The sequence below is a fragment of the Galeopterus variegatus genome, unplaced genomic scaffold (assembly GCF_000696425.1).
Source record: "Galeopterus variegatus unplaced genomic scaffold, G_variegatus-3.0.2 Scaffold4084, whole genome shotgun sequence".
NCBI lineage: Eukaryota > Metazoa > Chordata > Mammalia > Dermoptera > Cynocephalidae > Galeopterus > Galeopterus variegatus.
The window spans coordinates 32,074-47,664 of NW_007730195.1; the positions used below are offsets into that span (position 1 = coordinate 32,074).

General features: G+C 39.7%; 1 protein-coding gene across 1 annotated transcript in view; it reads right to left on the bottom strand.

Annotated features, from left to right (window-relative positions):
- Positions 1-2,891: 2,891 nt before the first annotated feature.
- LOC103602287 (taste receptor type 2 member 10-like) overlaps positions 2,892-15,591 on the bottom strand; it is a 22,538-nt gene continuing 9,838 nt past the window's right edge. Inside the window, 4 exon segments of the mRNA XM_008586696.1 lie at positions 2,892-3,000; positions 3,075-3,280; positions 3,439-3,551; positions 7,282-7,373. Coding sequence (XP_008584918.1) covers positions 2,892-3,000; positions 3,075-3,280; positions 3,439-3,551; positions 7,282-7,373 — 520 coding nt within the window.

A 15,591-nucleotide genomic window follows, 5' to 3' on the forward strand; every position in this document is an offset into this window, starting at 1 on the left:
GTGTATAAGTGAATTAGACTGATATAAATTTTTTTGATTCTTTAAAAAGATTTACAAAATTTGCAAACCTATATCTAGACAGACCAAGAAAAAGGAGAGAAGATCAAAACTACTAAAATCAGAAATAAAGCAGGGGCATTATTATATTGTCACTATGGCTTTTTGTGGTGGTATGATTTAGTTTCTTCCTCCTTCTCATTTACATTTTTGTCCTACCAGTGGGTTTTGTTCTTTCTTGTGTATTTGTGGTAGCAATTATAGTTTTTCAGATTCCAAATGCAGGAATTCCTTGAAGATTTCTTGTAGGGCTGGTCATATGGTCCTGAACTCCTGTAGTTTTTGTTTGTCTGTAAAATATACTATTTTTCCCTCATTTCTGAAGGATGGTCTTTCTGGGTATAGTATTCTTGGCTGGAAGTATTTTTCTTTCAGTATTTTGTGAGTGTCTGGCAGCCACAGCTCTGGTGGTAGCTGTGCTGGGCCACCTGTGTGGAAGTGGTGTTTTTTCAGTGTGCTCCTTGCCTTCTTCCAGGCCGGGTATGCTGCCCTCGGCTCCTGCCTAGGACCCTGGGCATGCTCCATTTCTTGCCTCTGAGTCCAACTTTTTAAATAAATACGTTGCACATGTATCTCACCTAGACAAGGCTTTTATGTATTCTATCCTTTTAATGTGCAGGCATCCAATATCTACATTACATTGCCTGAGGAACAAAAATCAAGTGACCCCTGTCAAAACATGGGATTCCCAATAACTTAGCATTAATAAATATCACTCATACCCAGACTGGAACAATACTTGGGAAATGAGAAAAATACAAAACTATTTACCATTCAAAGTATTTTCTGTGTTTTTTTTTTTTCCTTGAAAAATCTCTACTGTGCCCTATACTTTGAGCCTTGTATTTTCTAAGTCATGTGTTTTCTTTTACTTATTTACTTATTTAAGACTACCTGTGACACACATTCAAGAATAGTATGGTTCCAATGGGTGCTGTGACTGTAGTTCTAGGCACTTATTATGGGTGCATAGCCAAAAATTTAACAAGCATGTTTATTCTGTGCTCATTATTTCCCAAATACAATTTTAAGCTGTTTCAAGCTGTTCATCATAAGTAACAAAGTGTTAGAATTTTTCAAATATTTATTTCATTAATCTAGGGATTTTATGTCTCAGATACTTGCTACATTTGCGATTTTATGGTTACAGTCTAGTCACAAATAAATTTTTCTTTCTAAGCATACTCTTGATCTCACCGAAATTCCATTATCCTGATTATATTAGTTGGTGAAATACCAAAAAGCCGAGAAAAGTAGCCTTTCCTTGTGAGCATTCTGCTTCTCAAGTATTAAATTCTTCTTCATTTAAAAATCAAGCCACACAATTGGCAACAGTACCAAAATGAGGTATCAGAGTACCCTACATTATAGAGGGAGGTGGAAGAGAGGAGAATGAAATCAATAGGAATTGAAGACAATATTTGAAAATTAAGTACATTTGAGAGACAGTAACGCAAGCCTGAGATTTTTGGGGAGAATTTTCAGTTCTCAGCAGGAAGTAGCTCAGCCTTTAGGAATGACCAGAGAGCACCTTCAACAAGAACATAGGATAAGAATCAAAGCAGAGCCCAGAATCAGAAATGTTTTTGACTCTTTAAAAGGATTTACAAAATTTGCAAACCTATATCTAGACTGACCAAGAAAAAGGAGAGAAGATCAAAACTACTAAAATCAGAAATAAAGCAGGGGCATTATTATGTTGCTCACAATTTACTTCAAATAGACATCACCCCAGGGGTTTAGTTCTTCTTAAGTATTAATAATCAAACCTTTTTTAATCCCAATTGTCTGGCAAAGTCTGCTTGCTAGTTAAGGGTTTGCTGGAATTATGTTCTTTCAGCCTTTGTCTTTGCTGTGTGTTACTTTTTTTCTCCTTGAATTTTTTTTTTCTTGTCTACTCATTCTTTATGAACTCAAATCTTTGATATAGATGGTTGCTCATGATTTTTTTTTTTTTTGAGGAATATTTACTTGTTTCCTTGCTGAAGGATTTTTATAAAGTGAAATTTGGTATACTGCTTCTGCCATCTCCTGGAATTCCTCACATTTTCTGATATATGTTCTTGCTTTTAACTTCTAGTGACAACCAGATGAATGTTTTGAAGATTTACATTCCAAATTCTAAGTCTGCTAGTTGGGCCCCTTTTTCATGGTTGGGACACTTAAATGGCTACCTAATGCTTTTTGTTGGGCATACTAACGGGCTATGACTTGTATTAGGAAACAGCTGCTAATGACACGAGGCTTTCAAATGACTTTATTGTTGCTGTTAATATATGTATTTTTTATTAAAGTCTGAACATATTACTCAATATATTTATTCTTCTCATTTTTGGGCCCCTTCCTATCTTTGAATGAAAACATAAAATATTTATGCTTTTTTATTAACTAAATTTTTGTGATGGAAGTATATAAATATAGCTATATTTATAAAAATCCATAACAATTCTTTATGTTTGTGTGTGTGTGCATATATATATATATATATGTGTATATATATATATATGCTTTTATAAAATCAATTTAATGAAAAGTAAATGACATAAAATTAAAATGTCTGTTATATTGCCTAACATAAAATGTGTTATCCATCTAATTTTACTATTGCTATTATATAATATTACTATTTTTATTTTACAACTAGTTATGTAGTTGCTATTCTAATAGAAACACAGTGAAATCCTTTTAGCTTATTTCAGGCAGATATTTTCAATGAAGCTCAATGACCTATCACAAAACATAATGAAAGAAGTTGGGTTAAATGGAAAAGATGTACATAGAGTCCTGTTTGTTGTCTTCAACTTTGAGAGTATTACCAATCATTCCAGATATGTTTATGGGAATGTAGGTTTTCTTGTATTCATGCAACACTCCAGCTTCCTCAGGACACAGAAAGAAGCCTGTTTCAATTTGCTGCTCCATAAAATCAGCAGAAACAAATGGCTGATAGATAGAAAAATACTGGTACATTAGCAAAAATCTTTGCCACAACACTGCCTGGATTAGAATGGGCCCACTTTACCATAGTATTGCTAAAATACGTGATGAACAGAAGTAGGAATGAAATCATGAATTTCAAGGCTCTTGCATGGGCCTCTGTGCTAAGATCCTTAGGACCTGTACCCTTCATCTAGCTGTTGTGAGACCATAAGGAGAGGATTAAGAGGAGAAAGGAGGTCAGTGGTGCTACAAAGGCAATGGTGAACATTGGGTTATGGAGCATCTGAGGAGATGACAAATTGCATTTCTCACTATGATGTTCCATGTCAAATTTCTTCCACTATTTAGTTGGTTTCTGATCAGGCTCTTAGCTATCGCATCCTTCAAAAGAAGGCACAAGCACAAAGAGAGGATTGCCCCCAATACAATAATGAGAAGCACCTTGTGAATTCTGCATTTCATCCAGAGGAAAACAAGATTAGAGAAGTTGGCTATCTCAAGGAAATAGAAGACACTGAGACAGGTGGTACAAGCCATGCAGAAATAGTTGGATTCTGTCCAGAGGATATCTAAACTTATCATTAAATTCTTATTACAGAAAATATTCTCATAGTTTACATGGAAAACCACGTGTAGAATTATTAAGCACAGCAGAAATATTCTCAAAATTATCAAACAGATGAGAATAAAGTCAATCAGGTAGAACATTCCTCTTATCTAATCAATGCAGTTAAACAATACAATAAGTTCATTTCTCCAATTCCCCATTATGTATTTTATGGCAGAAATTATTATAAATACATTCTTCAATGTACTTGCCATGCCTGAGGATAAGGAATCTCTGCTTTCTTTACATCACTGATGTATAAATGAGGTGTTATAAATTCATGCCTCCAAAGCTTTAATATTCAGTAAGTTTCTCTTTCTTGTCAATGGCCACTGGCAAAGAAAGTAATGCCTCCAGTGTGCCCCGAGACAAAGTAATCTTTGGGAAAACCATCTTTATTTCTCTCAAAATCTCAACTAGTGATTTTCAAGATATGTATTTCATTACCTGCTGCTGGAACACTGCATATAATTTGTATGTAAAGCTATTCATTAGAATTTTAATCCTGGTTTGTTAAAATGCAAAATAGAGATAAACATTTGAATGCCTTTTACTTCTTCTTTTCCTTAAGATTTAAACTTTTTTGATTCATTCACCTTAGTTATAAGCTAGAAATATTAAACCCATTTAGAAAATATGGTGTCTTGGGGCCGGCCCGGTGGCGCACTGGATAGTGCGCCGCTTGGGAAGCGCGGCGGCGCTCCCGCCCGAGGGTTCGGATCCCACATATAGACCGGTTCCCGCTCACTGGCTGAGCGAGGCGCAGGAGCGACACTGAGGGTTGCGGTCCCGTTGCCGGTCCTGGTCCGGTGTGGGGGCGACACTGACGGTTGCGATCCGTTGCCGGACACGGAAAAAGACAAAAAAAAAAAAAGAAAGAAAGAAAATATGGTGTCTTAGTGAATCCTCTGAGAAGCAAGGAAGTCACTGGGAGAAATGCTTGTGTGGGAAAGCAAGAAGGGAGCAGACAATGTGGGAAGAGCTGTTATATTGATATGTAGGTCTGACCCCTGTGCAGGAAAGAAGGAGGGAAAGAAGGAAGGTGTTAAGAGCAGAGCAGTACTGAGAAAATTTCAAGATGTCCAGTGGGGAGTTCTCAAGCCCAAGATGCACATCAGAGGAATCCTGACCCTCCCAGGATCAGTCGGCTGTTGAATCTCTGCCCTGCTCAGTCACCAGAAGGGAGCAGCTCATAGAAGTGAATGGGCTGATGGAATTAAAATCATAGGAACTGTGACTGTCAGCTATCGGAGAAATATAATTATTATAACTGTGTTAGTTAATTAGCTTTATACAAAGGAAGAATAAATGCATATCTCTATGACAGTAGGTAGTTTTGCAACTTGGAGCCAGGTGCCTGCTGAAGTTGGGCTCCTGCTCTCCCACAGAAACTGAGAGATACAGATGCTTATTTTCAACAAGAAAAATTAAGCTTCTCACTTCTAATTTGTATATGCCTTTACATGGTCAATTATGCTGCATCCAGTCAGACATCTCAGAGGTGCATTTTCCTAATTTCTGCACACAACAATTAACTCAAATTATGGTCAAAGTTTATCTTCATTGCTCACCTTACCAATACATATTATGTATAAAGTACTCAAAGGTTAAGTAAACACAGAAAATCTGCTGTCTAATGCTATACCAGAATCTCTTGTTGTCTGGAGCAGTATTGAGATATGGGGTCTGCAAACCTCTTCTTGGAGCTGGGTGAGCTTGTGGCTGCTTCAAGCATACAGTGGAAATGACATTATATGACTCCTAAGGCTGTCATAAAGATCCATGGAGTTTTTGCCTTGGTCACTGGAATGTTTCCTCTCACACTTCTGAGCCACTCTGTAGGAAGTCTGACAAATCTGGGATCATCAGCAGGCTGTGAGAGAACCCAAGCGACATGAAGAGGCCCCCTGTAGGCAATCTGGTCAACCATTCCAACTGAGCCCAGACTTTGAATCATCGCAACCCAGTGACAGATACGTGAGTAAAGAGTCTGCTTGTTGATTCCAGCCTTTCATTTGAATAGCAGTCAGCTGAGTATTAGAAGGTGAAGCCCCAGATATTTTGGAACAAAGACAAGCCATCTCACTGTGCCCTGTCTGAACTCCTGACCCACAGAATTTGGGAGCATAATAAAATACTTACTATTTTGTACCACTGTATTCACAACTGATATTTTTTTTTTCTTTTTTGTTATTGTAGTAAAACATATACAACATAAGAATTGCCATTTTAAGCATTTTTAAACATACAATTGTGTGGAATTAATTACATTCACAATGCTGTGCAACCACTACCTCTACTTCCAAAATTTTTCTGTCATACGGAGCATAAGTTCTGTACCCATTAAGAAACACTTTTGCATTATTCTCCCCCTCCCATCTCTCATAACCTCTATTATTCTTCTCTCTGTAATTTTTTAAAATTTATTTTTCTTGGGCCGGCCTGGTGGCGCACTCAGTAGATTGCGGCACTTGGGAGCACGGCGGCACTCCCACCGAGAGTTCGGATCCCATATAGAGACCAGTCCGCTCACTGGTTGAGTGCGGTGCGGGCGCGACACCGATGGTTGTGATCCCGTTGCCGGTTGCGGTACGGGCACGACACTGAGGGTTGCGATCCCATTACCGGTCATGAAAAAAGACAAAAAGGAAAAAAAAAATTATTTTTCTTAAATGCCCATGATAATTGTGTATGTTTATGGAATACAATATGATATTCCTGTACATTTATACAGAGTGCCATGATCATATCAGAATAGTCAGCATATCCATCACCTCAATCATTTGTCACCTCTTTGCTTTGGGAAAATTCAACATCCTCTCAGTCAGTTACTAGAAATTACAGAGTAATTTGTTGTTGATTGTGCTCCCCCAATATAACTCAAGAACACTGTATCTTATACCTCCTACCATTTTACACTTTTGCATCCATTGACCACCTTTGCCATCCTCCCTTCCCCCTACACTTAACAGTCTCTGGGAACCACTACTCTACACTCTACTTCAATGAGATTACCTTTTTGAGATGCCATTTATGAGTAAGTGCCATCTTTTAGAATTTTTCTGTCCACTTTCTTCTCTAAATACTTTGCTGACAGTAACATGCTTCCTCAACAGAAGCAACCAGGAATCTTCATTTACATACAATCTACACACACTGAACATGGCAAACTGAAATATCAAACGTGATGCAGAAAAAGGAGAAAATTGCACCTCGAGATTTCTATAACTCCATGTGGGGAGAGACACAGTTATTATCCTATGCCCTGTCTCTAAAATAGCGCTGATGAGTGTCAATCTCCATCACCGACACTGCCTCCTAGGCTGCCATCATCCGCATTCTCCTCTGATTACTGTGACATCTTCACAGTGGCATGTCCATGTATCAGTCTTCTCATCCTCTGGTTCATCCTTTACAACACTGTCTGACAGATACTTCCAAAAATGCAAACTTCCCCTTGTGATTCCTCTGGTCAAAGTTCTTTACTGGGTTCTGATTGTATGTTAAATAAAGTCAACCCATAGGTATGGAATAAGACCCGACTGGTCTTCCCATGGCATGAGCACACTGAAGCCCCATCTCTCCTCTCATCCCCTCCCCTCTCTCCACCCTCCCCATCTGTAGTGTGATCTCCTGAGCCCCAAGCACAGTCACAGCGCCTGCTTCCCTTTTTTTACCTTCACTTGAGCTCTGAACTGAGCTCAGGCCCAGCGAGGCAGCTGAGAGCAGGACCAGCAGCATCTTGAAGGATCTGGAGTTGCTCCCAACTCTGCTGGGACAAACGGGGCAACTGCCTTTATAAGGACGGCAGAACAGAGGCACCTTTAGGCTTCATGCCACGTGACAGCCTAAGCTTTTCTTTGTTCACATCAGGTCAGCTGTATCTTTATTGCTTTTCAGGACATTGCCCCAACAGGATGGTCTGGGTAGGATGTTATATGTGTTTCATTTCCAAAAGGTGCAGCATGTGACTTGGGCAAAATCTTTGAAGAAACAGTATCCAAGCAATCAACACAATTATTAGAATTGATGTTTCTGCATCATCTGATTTTTAGTCTGTTTGAAGAAACTCTTATTCTGTCTTTCCATTGTGTTTTCCGTGTGTGTGTGTGTGTGTGTGTGTGTGTGTGTGTGTGTGTGTGTGTGTGTAAAGTGATAATATCACCAAAAGTGAAGATGGACAATATCTCTGGCTATTCCTTTATTGCAAGCTTTACCATTCATGCTGTGTGTGTACCTATGTGCATGATATTTGGCTAAAGTTTTGATGCCATAGAGGTCATTTCTGTTGAACTTGGAGATGTGTGAGGACAACATGCACTTGAGCACAGGTGAATGACACAAGGTTGACCCTCAGCCTGCTCTGGCCCATAGAGATTGTCCAAGACTGTCTGGATCTGGCTCTAATCAGGGATGTCTTGGTGTCGTAGAACACAGATGACCTCAAGCTTTCTATTCTTATTTATATCTTTGGTGGTTATCTAAATAAAAGTGGCTATGAAAACAACCATGGAATTTCTAGAACAAAACAAGATGCATGCATATTTCTTTAATGAACCACAATGTTTCATGTCTCTAATACTTCTCCCATGCTCTTCCCCATTTCTAGCATGTTCCATAAGATTCAATTTGGGCCTATTTCTTCTAGGAAATATGTGTAATTACCATCAATGATCACAGAGTGGCCACAGTTATACTCTCAAGTAAGGTGTCCAGTTACCCCTGTCTGAGCCTCAATTGCACTTCATGTATCTTCTGTTTTTCAGTCAGTTTCTACACTGTTTTTTTTTTCAGATTTTTCTTCATGACTGAAGATTTTCTTGGTAATATTCCAATACACATTCCCCAGGCTTATATCTGTTTCTCTTTTTAGAATGCTTGTTGAAGAATTTCTTTACTCTCCTGTTAGGGTTTATAGTATTCTTCACCAGATCTGGTTTATTTTTTATTTTGAAATTTGTCAGCAAGTTAACATGTTGCGGACAAGCCTATTTTAGTTCCATGCCCCGGTCACTTTCTGTTCAGCATCTGATTACTCAGTTACATGTGCTAGTTTTTGGTTCAACCTTTTCATTGAAGATGTAGATTGGTCAGAGTCACCAGTGCCACTTACCATTGCAGATTTTGTGTACATGTCATGTTATTGCTCAGTGCCATGCAGGGCTGGTGATCATTTAAGGATAACTTGGTTGAATTAACAGGCCCTCAACTGGGGTGGACAACTGAATCCTATGCTGTATGTGTGGGCATCTGGCCTGGCCCTGACCCTAGAGGTGCAGGTAATATTGCACATGTTATCTCAATACAGTGGGGCTTGCTACAGGTAATGTTACCCCTGCAAGGTGACACTGCTGATTGTCTTTTCCCCCAGGCATGTTTACAGATGTATTCTGCAGGGGGCTATATCAGCAGCTGGCAATTCTTCTCTGGCTCTTTGGGAGACAGAATGGATCTAGCAGGGCTTTAGATGCTTGGGGATGGCAAAAGGCAGCTGTTCATGCCTAGCAGTTCCCACTCTCTTATTGGCATGACTGCCTCTGGTATTCCAGGCACAATTTGGGAAAAGAAACTGGAGAAGAGTGGTCCTGACTAAGAGGCTCATAGTTGACTCTCAGGTATGAAAGGAACATCAGAGAGAGAAGCAGAGACCAACCTGCTCACACTATGTGGGTGGCTCTGGAGCAGAAGTCCTGGTAGAAGTCAGGCTTATGCTTGTCTTTTTCACCTGGAAGGGAGCATACAATTCTTCCAAGCATGCCTCAGATCAGGCCCTGCCCCTAGCCTTCTCCAATGTCAGCAATGCATCAAAGAGTCTACTGTACCATGAAAAAATAAATATCAGCTAGGAACTCAACACATGCAACCAAAACAGAAGGTCCGGAAGAGCTGAGAGAGATGACTGTGTTCAGGAAGGGTGGGGTTACATCAAAGCCAGGACAGCAGGCAGCTCAGGACCTTTAGGTAAGTGGAAGCCCTCAAGTCACCCACCTGCCTTCTCTTGCATGTGTGAAACTTAACATGTCCCTCATAGAGTTCTTGGTTAACACATCCTGAAGCCTGCTCTTTCCTGTAGTAATTTACTAGTGCTGCCCTCACAAAGCAGCATAGACCAGGTGGTCTAGACAACAGAAATGTATTTTCTCAGGCTTCTGGAGGCTAGGAGTCTAAGATCCGTCCATCAACAGGTTTGCTGTATTCTGAGGGCTCTCTCCTTGGCTTTCAGAGGGTCAACTTCTCACTGAGTCCTCCCATGGTCTTTCCACTATGCACATGCCTCCTGTGTCTCAAAGTGTTTAAATGTCCTCTTCTTACAAGGACAGCAGTCGCACTGGATTATAGTCAACTGGGACAGCTTCATTTTAACTTAATCACTGCTTTCAAGGATCTGTCTTCAAATACAGTCACATTCTGAGATATGATATGTTAGGACTTCAACATATTTATTTGGAGGGGACACCATTCAGCCATACCACCTCCCAGTTTTTTCTCAATTAAAGATAGCTTTCAGCCCATATCCCTCACCCATCACCACCCCTTCCACAGGAGATGGGAGGTGGGTCTGCAGGGCTTGAAGTTTTTCCCCAGTCACTCTTCACTGGACTGAAGATGAGTATGGTCTGTTAGCAGAGCTTGGCCTCTGCTGGCTTCCTGGTCCCTTAGAACAGAATACCTGAAACTGGAATCAAGCTGAGACTTCAGGTCAAGATGGCAGAATAGGCGGTCCCCAGTGTCACTCTCTCCCACAAACCAACCGATTTACAACTATAAAAACATAATATCAAGTGCGTACGGATTGGGGAGACATCCAGTGGGGGAGGCGGAAGCTCTGCGAAGACCACATGTCCAGCAGGGCTGCCGCCACACGATCCAGCAGACAGGCTTCACTGCCACCACCTGGCTCCATTCCCAGCCCGGCCCAGTGTCCATGGAGCTGGGAGATGTCCAGCAGGGGAGGTGGGAGTGCCGTGGAAACTACAGTGCTGCCACATGATCCAGCAGCTCAGCCCAGTGTGTACAGTGCAGAGAGATGTCCAGGAGGGGAGGCGGAAGCTCTGTAGACACCACACAACCTATGGGGCCATCACCACGTGATCCAGCAGGAAGGAATCACTGCCACCACCTAGCTCCATCCTCAGACTGGCCCAGTGTGCATGGAGCACAGCGACGTCCAGCAGAGGAGATAGAAGCCTGGTAGAGACCACATGTCCTGTGGGGCTGCTGCTGCATGATCCGTCAGGTAGGCTTCACCACCACCATCAAGCTCCATCACAAGCCTGGCCCAGCATGCAAAGAGAAGGGAGACGTGAGCAGGGGAAGTGGAAGCTCCACAGAGAACACACACTCTGTGGTACTTACACACATCCCAGGAGCCTGGCCCAGTGTATGCGGAACAGGGCGATATCCAGCATGGGAGGTGGAACCTCAGCAGAGACAACACAGCCTGTGGTACTGCCCCATGACCCAGCAGCCCAGCTGAGTGCATGCTGACCAAAGAGGTGGCTCCCTGGAGAGGCCCAAGACCCAAGGCAACCACACACACAAGGCACTAGTGTCCAACTGAGCAGTCACTGAGGTAGCCATACCAAATTGGCAACCCCAGCAACATCTTAGTCAGACAATAGTGTCAAACCTGTGGACTGTAAAACCCCCTGCCACAATGAATAAACATCAAAGAAAAGATGCCAGAAACACGAAAAATCAAGAAAGGACACCACTAAAGGGTAATGACTCTCAAGCTTTAGATCCTATAGAACAAGAATCCCTTGAAATGTCTGACAAGGAATTTCGAGTGATAATTCTAAGGAAACTGTATGAGATACAAGAAAACTCAGCTAGACAATACGATGAAACAAGGAAAAGTATACAGGATCTGATAGAAGGAATGTATAAGAAAATCAATGCCCTGAAAAAGAATGTAGCAGAGCTTGCAGAACTGAAGAATTCATTCAACAAAATAAAAAACACAATGGAGAGTTTAACCAGCAGGCTTGTGGAAGTTGAAAAGAGAACCTCTGAACCTGAAGATGGGCTGTTTGAAATAACACAGGCAGAAAAAAGAGCAAGAAAAGAAAAGAAAAAAGAATCAAAGGCATTGAAGAAAATCTGAGAGAGATATCAGACAAGCGTAAGCACTCAAATATCCTAGTCATGGGTATTCCAGAAGGGGAGGGAAAAGGAGATTGCATTGAAAACATATTCAACAAAATAGTGGCAGAAAACCTCCGAGGTATAGGAAATATCACAGATCTTCAGATTCAGGAAGCTCAAAGATCCCCAAACATATTCAATCCAAAAAGGTCTTCTCTGAGACATGTTATAGTCAAATTGGCAAAAGTCAAAGACAAAGAGAGAATCTTAAAAGCTGCAAGAGAGAAGCATCAAATCACCTATAAGGGAGCCCCAATCAGACTAACATCAGACTTTTCATCACAAACCCTAAAAGCTAGAAAGGAATGGGATGATATATTCAAAATACTAAAAGACAGAGATTGCCAGCCAAGAATACTCTACCCTGCAAGGCTACCCTTCTGAAATGAAGGGCAAACAGTATATTTCTCAAACAAACAGAAAGTGTGGGAGTTTCCCACCACACCACCACCCTTACAAGAAATTCTCAAGGGAGTACTGGGTTTGGCTCCTGAAAAATACCTAACACTGCCATTAAAAACCCAAGAAAAATAAGAACCCACTAGTATAATAAAATGGCATTCATGAAGAGAAAACAAACAAATAAAAAGTCTATCTACAACCCAGGAAAGCAACAAATACAGAGAACTAACTGTACATCAGAAAAAAGGAACAAAAGACACCTAAGACAACCAAACAATAATCAATAAAATGATAGGAAAAAACAACACTTTTCAATAACAACTCTTAATGTAAAAGGCTTAAATTCCCCAATCAAAAGACACAGATTGGCTGTCAGGATTAAAAAGGAGGACCCAACTATATGCTGCCTTCAAGAGACCCACCACACCCATAAAGACTCACATAGACTAACAGTGAAAGGCTGGAAACAGATTTACCATGCAAACAGAAAAGAAAAACGAGCTGGACTAGCTATTCTTATAGCTGATAAAATAGACTTTAAACTAAAAACCATAAAAGGTGACAAAGAGGGACACTATGTAATGATAAAAGGATTGATCCATCAAGAAGCCATAACATTCATAAATATATATGCACGCAATGTTGGAGCAGCCAGATTTATAAAACAAACTCTATTAGACCTAAAGAAAGAAATAGATACTAATACCATAATAGCAGGGGACCTGAACACCCCACTGTCAATATTGGACAAATCATCTAGGCAAAGAATCAGCAGAGAAACACAAGATCTAAACAATACTCTAGATCAATTGGACTTGGCAGATATCTACAGAACATTCCATCCAACAACCTCAGAATATTCATTCTTCTCATCAGCACATGGATCACTCTCCAGGATAGATCATATATTAGGTCACAAATCAAGTCTCAACAAGTTCAAAAAAATTGGAATTATCCCATGTATTTTCTCAGACCACAATGGATTAAAATTAGAAATCAATAACAAATGAAATTCTGGGAACTATACAAACACATGGAAATTAAACAGCATTCTACTTAATGACATATGGGTCCAAGAAGAAATCAAGCAGGAATTCAAAAAATTGATTGAAACTAATGAAAATAACGATATATCATACCAAAACCTGAGGGATACTGCAAAAGCAGTACTAAGGGGAAAATTTATCGCATTAAATGCTCACTTCAGAAGAATGGAAAGATGGCAAGTGAACAACCTAACACTTCACCTTAAAGAACAAGAAAAACAAGAAAAATCCAATCCTAAAGTTAGCAGATGGAAAGAAATCACTAAGATTAGAGCAGAATTTAACGAAATTGAAACCCAAATACAATACAAAAGATCAGTGAATCAAAAAGTTGGTTTTTTTGAAAAGATAAATAAAATTGACAAACTGTTTGCATGGCTAAAAAAAAAAAGAAGAAGAGAGAAGATTCAAATATCAAAAATTAGAAATGAAAAAGGTGATATTACAACTGATTCATCTGAAATACAAGGAACCATTCGAGACTACTATAAACAACTACACTCCCACAAATTTGAAAATCTGGAAGAAATAGATAAATTTCTAGACACACGCAACTTCCCAACTGACCCATGAAGATGTAGAAAATCTGAACAAACCAATAACAATAAAGAGGATTGAAGCTGTTATCAGAAGGCTTCCAACAAAGAAAAGCCCAGGACCAGATGGATATACAGCAGAATTTTACTAAACATTCAAAGAGGAATTGACACCGGTTCTTTACAAACTATTCCAAAACATTGAAACAAACGCAAATCTCCCAAACTCATTCTGTGAAGCAAACATCGTCTTGATACCAAAACCAGGTAAACATACAACTAAAAAAGAAAACTACAGGCTGATATCCTTGATGAATATAGACACGAAAATCCTCACTAAAATACTAGCAAATAGAATACAGCAACAGATACGTAAAATTATTCACCATTATCAGGTGGGATTCATCCCAGGGATGCAAGGTTGGTTCAACATATGCAAATCAATAAATGTGATACACCATATTAATAAAATCAAACACAAGGACCATATGATCATCTGTATAGATTCTGAAAAAGCAGTTGATATAATTCAACATTCATTCATGACAAAGACCCTCTATACGTTAGGTTTAGATGGAAAGTATCTCAACATAATTAAAGCCATATTTGATAAACCCACTGCCAATATCATCATGAATGCAGAAAAGCTGAAAGCTTTTCCTTTCAGAACAGGAACAAGACAAGGATGCCCACTCTCACCACTTCTATTCAACATAGTGATGGAAGGACTAGCCAGAGCAATCAGAGAAGAGAAGGAAATAAAGGACATCCAGACTGGAGAAGATGAAGTCAAACTGTCCCTGTTTGCAGATGACATGATCCTATATATCAAACAGCGTAAAGCCTCCACAAAAATCTCTTGGAGTTGATAAATGATTTCAGCACAGTAGCAGGATACAAAATCAACACGCAAAAATCAGTAGCATTTCCATTCTCCAATAGTGAACATGCAGAAAGAGAAATCAAGATAGATTGCCCATTTACAATAGCCTCCCCAAAATAAAATAGTTAGGAATTGAGTTAACCTAGGATGTGAAAAATTGCTATAATGAGAACTACAAACCACTGCTGAGAGAAATTAGAGAGGATAGAAGAAGATGGAAAGACATCCCATGCTCTTGGATTGGAAGAATCAACATAGTGAAAATGTCCGTAGTACACAAAGTGATATACAAATTCAATGCAATCGTCATCAAAATTCCAGTGACATTTTTCTCAGAAATGGACAGAACTATGCAAACATTTATATGGAATAACAAAATGCCACACACAGCCAAAGCAACGCTGAGCAAAAAAAAATAAATATATCTCTAGTCATAACACTACCTGACTTTAAAGTATACTAGAAAGCTATAGTAAACAAAACAGTATGATACTGGCATAAAGACAGACACACTGATCAATGGAATAGAATAGAGAATCCAGAAATCAACCCACACACCTACAGCCATCTGATATTTGAAAAAGGCCCCCAGCCTATACACTGGGGAAGAGACTGCCTCTTTAGCAAATGGTGCTGGGAGAACTGGATATCCATATGCAGGAGAATGAAACTAGACCCATACCTTTCACCATACACTAAAGTCAACTCAAAATGGATTAAAGAATTAAATATACACCCTGAAACAATAAAACTTCTTAAAGAAAACATAGGAGAAACACTTCAGGAAATAGGTCTGGACACAGACTTCATGAATAAGACCCCGAAAGCACAGGAAACCAAAGGAAAAATAAACAAATGGGATTATATTGAACTAAATAGCTTCTGCACAGCAAAAGAAACCATTAACAGAGTTAAAAGACAACCAACAGAAATACAAATGTTAAAGGCACTTCTTGCAAGGGCCCAGAAGAA